Source organism: Cricetulus griseus, chromosome 8 (assembly GCF_003668045.3).
Source record: "Cricetulus griseus strain 17A/GY chromosome 8, alternate assembly CriGri-PICRH-1.0, whole genome shotgun sequence".
Classification (NCBI taxonomy): domain Eukaryota; kingdom Metazoa; phylum Chordata; class Mammalia; order Rodentia; family Cricetidae; genus Cricetulus; species Cricetulus griseus.
Window position 1 is genome coordinate 48,593,692 of NC_048601.1, and position 11,937 is coordinate 48,605,628.

Genomic DNA, 11,937 nt, shown 5'->3' on the forward strand with positions numbered 1-11,937 from the left:
ACACACGACCCTTAAAAATTGCAATCAAAATGACTACTGAGACTATAAAATGGGTGATGAAGCTGTAGATGTTTCTGGAAAAGTTATACATGATCTACAAAGTGTGGTGCTGTATGATTCCATGATGCTTCAGGATGTGGTGGTTTGGAGGAAGCATTTGGTCAGAACAGACTTTGAGAAAGAAATTTAAGTAACACAGTGTGACAAGAACAGAGAATGAAATCTTGCATTTACTTTATGGCCAGCACTTGTCTCCTCTGTGATCTTGAGGTCCTCTGCATTGAAATGTTTCCAAAATCACTGTCTACCAACCACCATGATCTTGTAGCCTTTAAAACATCACTAAACTATTATTAGGAAGATATTGGGACATGGGTGGGGCCCACTGATACTCTGAATGGTCAATGTATGTACTTTCTCTCCTTACAAAGCCTCTCTGCAGGATTTACAGCCTTGTTTAGATGTATCTAGAAATAAATATACATGATAGTGCTGGGTTTCAGAGTTACACACCAGCAGCCAGTCATTTAAAGACTCATTAATCACTGGCCTAAATCCCAGAGTGCCCGGCCATCCAAATTAATGCTTAATCTCTTGCTTGGAGTCGAGAAGTAGACTGTCAAGCTAGCCATACTGGCCTTTGCATGATAGAGATGAGAATGGTATTGAAATTTGAATACATACATGTAAGCTTAACTGAATCCATGAAAGGATTATATGTCACAAAGAGAATCTAACATGAAGAAAGAGGAGTGAACTTAATGTGTTGTTTAATAAATGGTATCATAAAAAATTTAAGCAATAAAGATCAAATTATAGTCACATTTAACTTACACGCATGCCCTGCCCCCGATATTATCTTACTTCCTTTAAAGAGTGATCATTTCTAACACTGCATGGAAAACTGGCTTTGTTGACAAACTAAGAGATGAGATGGTAGACAAAACATTACCAATATTGGATGGCTGCTTAAAGAAATCAAAAGGATAATTGAAGGCAAGCAATTTTCAGCTAACATACAAACTACACAGTCCACTCTTCATAAGGATTAATGTTGCTCTAAATACCTTGTCTGCTTGGTTCTTGCCTTTGCCTGTTACTTACTTATTTTCTTGCTTACTTACTTACTTATTCATGCATCTATGTGTCTTCACGGGGAGGGTGGACCAGTATGAGCAGGTGCACATGCATACCCAGGAAGATTACAATCTCGGGTGTCATTCTTCAGGTGCTGTATACCTTGTATTTCTTTTTAAGACAGAGTCTGTCACTGGCCTCTCTCGCCATGTAGGTTCAGATAACCAGAAAGTCCCCAGGGATCCACCATCTCGCCTCTTTCCCTGAAGTGCTGAGATAACAAGTGTGAACCACCACTAGGCTTTGCTTGTTTTTAAAACATGGGACCTGTTGATCTAATTCAGGTCCTCAAGCTTGCAAGACAAGCACTGTGTTGTCTGAGCTGTCTGCTCAGCCTCCTCCACACACACTGTAGGGGAAGTGCTCAGTGAGTTTGATGGGACTTAGTAATAACAACTGCAGTCCTCGAGGGATCAGTTGCATAATCCTGGGAATATATGAAACAGCTAAAAAGGAGGAGGTGGGGAGGTTTCAACAAATATTGGGAGTTCTCCAAGGCTAAAATAGAACTCATTTTCATGGTGGTTTAAGATTTTTAAGCACCCTAATTAAGGGGTATTCCTGAATAATTAAGTGGCTCTAGAATCTGGTGTTGATTTCTTTAGAATGCTATTCCCATGGGTGCGATGAATGGTCATTTGCGAAGCCATAATACTTTTTAATGGCAATCCTCTCATCACACTGACATACCACTTTGTGGCTTTGTAAAGCAGAGCCATGAATTTGTCATGCGTATTGTTTAATTATTAATTTTTCCAGCTCAGTTTAAGCAAAGAAGATAATGGAAACTCTAGATTACAGGAAATCTGTAGTTCCTGTCAAATCTTGAACTGAAGCACAACTGGAATCCACTCCATGGTTCCATAATTTAATTTTCTCATCTAAAACCATTTAGGTTAGCTTTTAGATGGTAAAGGGGAAATATTCTTCTTTATCCTATAAGATATAAGGATATTTACAAATAGAGAGATATTTAGACAAAATCTCACAATGTAGCCCCAGCTGACCTTTAACTCAGAGATTTGCCTGCCTCTGCCTTTGCCTCTTGAGTTCTGGGATTAAAGGCATGCACTATCATGCCTTATCTTACAGGTAATTCTCATTATTTTTAAGTTCAAATTTACTTTATTTTATTAGTTAAAACATTTCCTTGCTGAAAGTACACAGGAAAGGCAGGTAAATGTGAAAAGGCACATTTATGGCTCCATGCCTTTGTTATACTCAGCTGGTCTTCAAGTGCTTTCATATCCAATATCCTAATCTATTCACACCTTCATAAATAATATCCTAAACCAGTAGTGTATTAGTCATGGTTTGCTAAAGGAAGAGAACTGATAGCGTTAATACACACACACACACACACACACACACACACACACACACACACACAAAACACCATATATATTTGTGTGGATATATACATATGTGTATATATATTATCTATTAGGTAATTTACAGGATGCAGTCCAGCAATGGTTGTCTCATACCAGAGAGCCTGAAGCTCTTGAGAATCTGATAACTGCTCAGTTCACCCATGATGGCATCTCTTCCTTTCAATCTAAAAAAAAAAAAAAAAAAAAAAAAAAAAAAGGACCAGGAAATTACTAGCAAGCTGCTGGTCTTTTGTCTATGTTAGAAGCCCAAAGAAGCTGGGAAGCCAGCATGGGACTGATCCAGACCCCCTGAATGTGGGTTTCAGTGAGGAGACCTTGGAAATCTATGGGGCCTCTTGTAGTGGATCAGTACTTATTGCTACCATAGGAATGGACTGAAGGAGCCCATCTCACATGGAGTGATACTCCCTGAGCCTAGACATAAAGGGGTTGGCCTAGGTCCTATCCCAAAGAATATGACAGACTTTGAAGACCCCCTGTGGAAGGCCTCGCCCTCCATGGGGAGCAGAAAGGGTATGGAATAGGTAGGGTGTTAGTTGTGGGGGGCAGGGGAGGAGGAGAGGGATCTGGGATTGGCATGCAAAATAATTTTCTTTCTAATAAAAAAGGAGGGAAAAGGGAGAAAGAAGGCTGAGAAGGAGTTTAATGATGAAGAGTCTACATAAAATAAAAAGAAGTTGATTCTAACACTGATGAAGGAATGTAGCAGCAGGATAGATGAACTTGCCAGTCAGAGAGAGGGCAAGCAGGCAAAAAGCAAAGTGTTCTCCCATGTCTTTTTTAATTGGGCAGCCACCAGAAAGTGCAGCCCAGATTTAGGGAGAGTCTTCCTACTTTAAATAATCAGATGAAGTGAGTGCCCAATGGCTTGTGTTTTAGTTCATTCCAGATGCAGTAAACTGAGAACCAAGATTTGCTGTCACAGTAGGAATGTAGAGAGGTGTGATAAAGAGAATGTATTGCTAAGGAAAATCCAATGTATGTGTCATTTGCTGTCACAGGCTAGGATAAGTATTGGGAACAGTAACATACAGACAACATCTAAGCCACAGAACAAACTGGGGCTGAGGTTTCTCTTCCTTTTGCTTGTCTCGCTCCCTCCATTCCTTTCCATTCTTTATTGGCAACTGCTGCCCTTCAGAGCCAGTAACTGAACCCATGGCAGCCTCATTACTTCCCAGGCTTGTGTAAATGGAGTGCAAAATGGATGTTCTTCTGTGTTGAGATTATTTTACCAAATATGCTCTGTATTCATTCAAAAGGAAAGGAGGAATGAAGAAATGAAAGGGGGAAGAAGGGGAAGGAGCAGGAAGTGGGGAAGGAAGGGAAAGGCAAAGAGAAGATTACAGTCTTCATAGTCCTATAATTTGCTTTAATAATGACACACCACTCTTGGAAATTTTAATTAATGGCTAAAAAGAGAAAATAATAGAATCAATTGTCCAGAGTTATGGTTAATTAGAGGAATCAGACATGTTCAGGGTGGTGGTACAGTAATAGACTACATAGTTATTTAGAATTGGAGCCCAGACAAGGACTCGGTTTTTATCTGTATTTCCAAGGATCTTTCGGTTGCATAATTGTGTAATTATATTCTTATGAAAGATTAAAGAACTATATTATAAAGTATGTAGGAAGGCTATTTGCCAGACAATTCAAATACTTTACGTTCAGTTCTGTCACTCACGTGTGTCTCTGCTTCTGTATAAATCAAGGCCACATATATTTGGGATACTTAGATGTACTGGGCAATTTTAAATGATCTTCAGAGAGCAAAAGCATTTGTACCCTATTTGCAGTCCAACAATTTTGCACTGAAATATTTTATTCTAGTTAGATAATGCCCTGAAAGGAAAAGGGCAGAACATGTGAGTCATACCACTGAGGTGATAGTTTGTTCTGCAGAAGGAAAAAGGAAGGAAGGAAGGAAGGAAGGAAGGAAGGAAGGAAGGAAGGAAGGAAGGAAGGAAGGAAGGAAGGAAAAGAGAGAGAAAGGGAGAAAAGAAAGAATGAAAGAAAGAGAGAAAGAAAGGAAGGAAGGAAGAAAGAAAGAAAGAAAGAAAGAAAGAAAGAAAGAAAGAAAGAAAGAAAGAAGGGATTTTAAGGATCATGTCTGTGAGTCAAGATTTTCGATCCAGAGACAATGACCACGATGGTATGGAGCCTGAAGGCGTCATCAACAGTAACTGAAATGAAATTGTGGATAGCTTTGATGGCATGAATCTCTCAGAATCCCTCCTCCGTGGTATTTATGCCTATGGTTTTGAGAAGCCCTCTGCCATCCAGCAGCGAGCCATTCTTCCTTGTATCAAGTGTTATGATGTGATTGCTCAAGCCCAGTCTGGGACTGGGGAAACAGCTACATTTGCCATATCAATTCTGCAGCAGATTGAGTTAGATCTTAAGGCCACTCAGGCTTTGATTCTGGCACCCACTCCTGAGTTGGCTCAGCAGATTCAAAAGGTGGTCATGGCATTAGGAGACTACATGGGTGCCTCTTGTCATGCCTATATTGGAGGCACCAATGTGCGTGCTGAGGTGCAGAAGTTGCAGATGGAAGCTCCCCATATCATCATGGGCACCCCTGGCCGGGTGTTTGATATGCTTAACCGGAGATACTTGTCCCCCAAATACATCAAGATGTTTGTACTGGATGAAGCAGATGAAATGTTAAGCCGTGGGTTCAAGGACCAGATATATGATATATTCCAAAAGCTTAACTGTAACACACAGGTAGTTTTGTTGTCTGCTACAATGCCCTCAGATGTCCTTGAGGTGACCAAGAAGTTCATGAGAGACCCCATTCGGATTCTTGTCAAGAAAGAAGAGTTGACCCTGGAGGGTATCCGTCAATTCTACATCAATGTGGAAAGAGAGGAGTGGAAGCTTGACACGTTGTGTGACTTGTATGAAACCCTGACTATCACCCAGGCAGTAATCTTTATCAATACCAGAAGGAAGGTGGATTGGCTCACTGAGAAGGTGCATGCCCGGGATTTCACTGTTTCCACCATGCATGGAGATATGGACCAAAAGGAACGAGGTGTGATCATGAGGGAGTTTCGGTCTGGTTCTAGCAGAGTATTAATTACCACTGACCTGTTGGCCAGAGGCATTGATGTGCAGCAGGTCTCCTTAGTCATCAATTACGACCTTCTCACCAACAGGGAAAACTACATCCACAGAATTGGTCGTGGTGGTCGCTTTGGCCGTAAAGGTGTGGCTATCAATATGGTGACAGAAGAAGACAAGAGGACTCTTCGAGACACTGAGACATTCTACAACACCTCCATTGAAGAGATTCCCCTCAATATTGCTGACCTCATTTGAGGGGCTGTACTGCTACTTGACCCTAGCCAGGGTTCAGTCCTGGGTGGGGGGGGGCGGAGGAACAGCTGGAGGGGGGAGGGAAGGGAGTCAAGGGGTGGACATCTTGTTTTTGTTTTGTTTTTCTCTCTATCTCTTTGAATAAATGTCACTTTTTGAGGCAGAAAGAAAGAAAGAAAGAAAGAAAGAAAGAAAGAAAGAAAGAAAGAAAGAAGGAAAGAAGGAAAGGGGGAAAAGAAAAACAAACTCAGGACAGCCAAGTTCAGAGCTCTGGACACTGATGCGATCGATTTAGAGTTCACACCACTTTCCTGCAGAAGGTGGCGGGTAAAACATCAACTAAGCCACTATCTATTGAATAAGATGTCCCACTGAGGGGGAAATTAAATGTCTCCTGTCACACACCTCCTGGGTTGGCTCTGATTTACCTATTAAATACAAAGCTTTCCCTCTCCGAGTAATAGTTTTGCAAGCAATAAACTGTTGGCAAGGAAAATGTTGAGATTTCTTTCCTCCCACAATCTTTTCCTTTCCCTTATTGTGAGTGCATGGCTCTGCTGATGTCCTGTCCTGTCCTGTCCTGTCCTGCTGAAGGTGTGGCAGCAGCAGGGCCTCTGGGAGTCTCTGCTGATTCTTTGATAAAAACATACAGAGTTGTATGATTTTCTGTTCTTGGCCAACACAACAGAGGATTCTACTGGTGCCTGTCTTAACTGGGTGAGCTTAGGAATTAGTGGATTAGGAAGATGGATAAGGGTGCAAGAATTCTGGTCTATTTCAGCTTTACATTTTTTCCCTATTTTTTTAATTTAAATTAGAAACAAGCTTGTTTTACATGTCAATCCCAGTTCCCTCTCCCTCCCCTCCTCCCCTGCCCCCCACTAACCCCCATCCCATCCCCTTTCTCCTACCCAGGGATGGTGAGGCCTTCCATGGAGGAATCTTCAAAGTCTGTCATATCATTTGGAGCAGGGCCTAGGCCCTCCCCCATGTGTCTAGGCTGAGAGAGTATCCCTCTATGTGGAGTGGGCTCCCAAAGTCCATTCATATACTAGGGATAAATACTGATCTATACCAGAGGCCCCATAGATTGCTGAGGCCTCCTCACTGACACCCATGTTCTTGGGGTCTGGATCAGTCCTATGCTGTTTTCCCAGCTATCAGTCTGGGGCCATGAGCTCCCCCATGTTCAGATCAACTGTTTCTGTGGGTTTCACCAGCCTGGTCTTGGCCCCTTTTCAGCTTACATTTTAATGGCCTTTTAACAATTAAGAAGTATCAAGTCTTGTTCTCTTCTTCCACCTATTCCCCTTTCCCCAGCCTGTCATCCAGAAGTGAAAAAAGTGCCTTGCAAACCCAGTGGACATACAGCTAGCATCTGAGACTCCTGGACTCCTTAAAAGGTAATTTTTACCTTGTTCATCATCCCCACATTTTTCTCAACAGCACTTGCTATAACAGTACCAAATATGACGTTATTAGAATGATAACATTAGCTCTAGAATATTTTTATCATTAACTGAAGCTCTGGCCCCTCTGTCAAAATATATTTTATATAAAATAATTCAGAAGATCCAAGTAAGATGAGTTTTAGAGTGAATGTTTCCCTCAACGAACACTAGAAATTAGGCTTTGGGTATAAGGATGTAGCTTATTATACTCCCATAGAGGGAAGTCTGGGCACTTTGTGTTGGCTTCTTTGTGATGGGGATATGTCCCAATCGATGGAAAAGCAGGGCCTTGTGTAATTGGTACAGAGGAGGAATTGAACTTTTCTGTTCCCGCTGTGAGCTGTCTATCATGATTCAGCAGTGGAATGAGGTCACCCTAAGACTCTGCCACATCAATTCCAGCCAATCACATCAATCAACACACTCATTAAACTCCCACTGGGCTGTTGAAGTCAGAGATCATGTCTTTAATCTGCATCTCTAACAGGTCAGTTTCTCTTCTGGGACTTAGTGCTCTCTTCTGTACAATGGATGGCTCTCTTGCTTTGGCTAGAAAACATTCAATGAACTCTGAACTTTCTATACATTCTCACCTTATTTCAAAAAGTCACCTTATTATAACAAAAAATCTACAAAACACAGAAAATTAAAAGAGAAAATTATGAATCACTTATAACTTCCACATTTGGAAACCTATTAACATTCAAAGCAACATTTTTTAGACTTTTTCTTCTGTATTTGTATATAAACGATTATGTTTGTATACATATACATAATTCACATTTATTTATATACTTGTTTGTTAAGAACACATACTTTAAAATGTAATATCTATTTTACGTAGTAAACTGTACCCATGCTTCTATATTAGAAAGTTTAATCTACATAATTCTTAAAAGCATTGGTAAATTCTCTTGTTTTATATACTATAACATATTTAGCCAATCTTTTATTGATAGACATTTTCTGATCTTTAACTAAAAGACACTCATATAATACAGCTTTTCTTACCTAAGTAAAATTTTACCCTTGGGTAAAATCAGTATGTCAAAGTATATGAATACTGGTAAGTATTTTATATTTCTATTATGTACCCAGGTTCTGAGAAGACAGTCAGGAATGCGGGATAGTTCATTGCCCTGACACCTCAAGATTTACCAACATGACCTAGGTACTACGGAAAATTAATTTAAATAATCTTTGGTCTGGATATTTTACAGCTTTTCTTAGAGTGTTAGCCCCAACATTTGGGATTTTTGTCATCAATTCCCATTCCTTGTATTTCAGTAAGTGTCAGATGTCATACAATAGCCCATCTTGGCAGTGTCCCGTCTCTGGTCCTTTTAGTGATGATGCATAGATGGGAAATGTCCTCTGAGCCTCCCAAATCCCCAGTTTTTACCTAGCACAAGCAGATCTACTATAAGTGCTAAATTGGTTGAATTAGTCCTATGATAAATTATCAACACCACTCAGTTTTAATCTTATCCTTCATTTCTTTTTCTTTATTTTTTCCAACTTTTTTTATTTGAATTAGAAACAGGATTGTTTTACATGACATTCAAACCACCCCAGATACATAAGAGATTTATTGAGAGAAATGCCTAGGGAGGACAAAAGAGGAAAGTGTCAGAAGCAGACAAAGGGAACTTCAGGGTGAGCCATTGAAAAGGAGAAAGAAAAAGAATATTGAGTAGGAAAAGCAACCCACTATAGCAGCAATGCTATAATCAGGTCTCAGCCAGATGATGATTGATGAGTTCCAATTGGGGCAAAAATTGTCCATTGGAACATGAGACTCAACTCCAAATTCTGCTGTGCTCTGGGTATCTCCAGAGAAATGTCATGATGGCTCTGAAGGCTGAGGGAAAAAGTCTGAACAGTGTGTCTCACAGTCACTGAGATATCTGTGTCACTAAAGACAATCCTCTAACCTTGGAAAGACTATCAACGGAGCAGTCTGTTGGTTCTGCTTAAAATGTAAACCAGTAAAGCTCTCTATTTGGTTTGAAATTTTTCTAATTGAATGTTTCATGGTATGATGAGATTGAATATAATTGATTTCACATAATCACTTAGCAGTGGATTGGTGGGTCAATTGATGGATGGATGGGTGGATCGATGGATGGATGGATGTGTGGTTGGATGGGTGGATGGATGGAAGGTTGGATGATTGGGTGGGTAGATGGGTGGATGTATTGATAGATAGGTGAATGGATGGATAGGTGGAGGGGTGGGTGGATGGATGGGTGGATGAATGGATGGGTGGATGGATAGATAAGGAGATGGGTGGAAAGATGAGTGGGTGGGTGGATTGAAGGGTAGGTGGGTGGATAGGTGCATGTATGGATGCATGGATGGATGCATAGATGATGAGTGGGTGGATAAGTAGGTGGGTGGGTGGATGGATGGATTGATGGGTGGATAGGTTGGTGGGTAAATGGATAACATTAAGGTCAGGAAAAGTCTTTTTATTCTGTGTAGAAAACAAATGTGTACTGTCCAGACCATAAACAAAGAAAAATTGCATCCATTTCTATCTCCACTGGTAGAGTATAATGGTCCTTCTTTTTCCACATCCTTGTAACACTAATTTTTGTTTGTTTTCTTGATGGTGGTCATTCAGAATAGGATGAAATTGGTATCAGTGTAGTTTTTATGAGCTTTCACTCTGATGGCTGAGGATGCCAAAGATTTTTTTCCTTATATTTATGGGTATTTATGCTTCTTTTGAAAACTCTTTCTAATTCATTTACCCATTTCATGAAGGATCTATTTTTGGTAGAAAATATCTATTTAAACTAATACTAATAACATTGGAGGCCTGAGAAGAAATGGTTGAGCAGTTAAGAGCACACACTGCCCTTGCAGAAGGCCTAATTTTGGTTCCTAGCACACATAATGGACAGCTCCCAACCTCTTCTGCCTACTCAGGCATATCACTCATGTGCACACACCCTCATTCATAAATATTTTTAAAAACTGAAATAATAAATTTAAAGTAATCATCTGTTTCATTAAAGTCTCTGAATTCCTGGATTTCTGGAGAAAGAAGTTTGTGAACACACAGGGGTTCTCTCCTAGGAGTGAGTCACTCTGACAAAGAATGGCAGAGTGGGTCCCTGCCAGAGCAGCTGTGCACCTGCTGCTGAAGAGATGCTCAGCCTGGTGAGCACTCTCTGCCCTGCTCAGCTTCTCTGGGGAACAGCCATCTAATCTCTAAGAAGAGAGCATCAATCATTATCCACAGGTCAAAATTTCCAGCTAGGCTGGAGGAAACATTTTGATTAATGCCTGCATGGTGACCTGGGTGACACCAAGGGCTGGGACTTGTGATGAGAATGAGGTAAGGAATAATTGTTTTTAATAACCTTGGTAACTTTCATTCTAGTTCTTATCATAAATTCTAAATTTATTCCACACTGATAAAACCTGATCTAGGTATGCTATTATGCTTGAGGTCCTGTCTTCCAGGAACCACAGTGGAAGAAAGAATATTTGAGTCCCTGATACATAGTACAATTTAGATTTATGTGGTTTGGTTTTTTTCTTCTGGGAATTCAAATAAAGCTCATTTCGTTTGCCTTGAATAATGTAGAAAGCAAGGATTTCTAGCAGATTTCAATAGAATTCAAGTACTAAATAGATCCTTATCTAGGCAGTCCCCAGATCATAGTGGAACATACAGGAAGATAAGTTCGGCATCTTGATGAAAACATTTACCAGCCAGGAAGAGTCACTAGAGCTTTGTTAAGTTCCCTGGACTAAGCCAAGTAGAACAGTGATTCTCCCAGACAGCATCAGTGTAAACCCTTTAGTATAAGAAGAGCAACCATGAATCCTAACCTGCTTGTGCTAATGTGTAATATCTGGTTGATGTAGGGCTGGAGAATGCAAGCACAAGGACCTGGCTTTGATTCCCAGAACACACAAAACAGTTGGACTTAGCAGCATGCAACTATAACCCAAGCACTGGAGAAGGCAAAATCAGGAGGATCCCCAGTCTATCTGAATTGGTGAGGCCCAGCTTCAGTAAGGAGACCTTGTCTCAAAAATAAGATAGAAAGAAATTGAGAAAGGTATCTGGCCCTGACCTCAGCCTCCACATGCATGATCATGAATGTGTACCTACACACACACACACACACACACACACACACACACGCACGCACGCACGCACGCACGCACGCACGCACATGCACACACATGCATATTTATGAATACAAGGGACAGTGTAAGAACTATGCCATCATTCAATGAGACCCTTCCCTTGGTGGTATTTGTCCCCCGAACTAGCTTAACATTGTGGAAAACCAGCAGAAAATATGAAGTGTGGAAATTTTCTCCAAATGTGAGTTGTCCAGGCTAGGGAAGAACTAAGACACTGTCACAGAGGAGCCTAGGGAAATGTGACAACTAGGTGCAAGGTTGTGCCAGGACTGTATCCTGAAGCAGAAGAAGAAGTAGAAGAAGAGCTCTAGAGAGTTTATTATATAGCAATATGCCTGTGTAGGTTTCTTATCCTGACAAGTATTCCTTAGCAGTGGTAGAAGAGAACCACTGGGAAATTTGGTGAAGTATACATGGGACTCTCTCTACTATTTTTGCAGCTTTTCAGTGATTCACAA

At 40.7% G+C, this 11,937-nt stretch overlaps 1 protein-coding gene across 1 annotated transcript; it reads left to right on the forward strand.

Annotated features, from left to right (window-relative positions):
* The first annotated feature begins 4,710 nt into the window (after nucleotides 1–4,710).
* LOC100769812 (eukaryotic initiation factor 4A-I-like) lies at nucleotides 4,711–5,861 on the forward strand. The gene has a single exon (XM_027428934.2). It carries the CDS (start codon nucleotides 4,749–4,751, stop codon nucleotides 5,859–5,861), a length of 1,113 nt encoding a protein of 370 aa, XP_027284735.2. The 5' UTR covers nucleotides 4,711–4,748.
* Nucleotides 5,862–11,937: the final 6,076 nt, after the last annotated feature.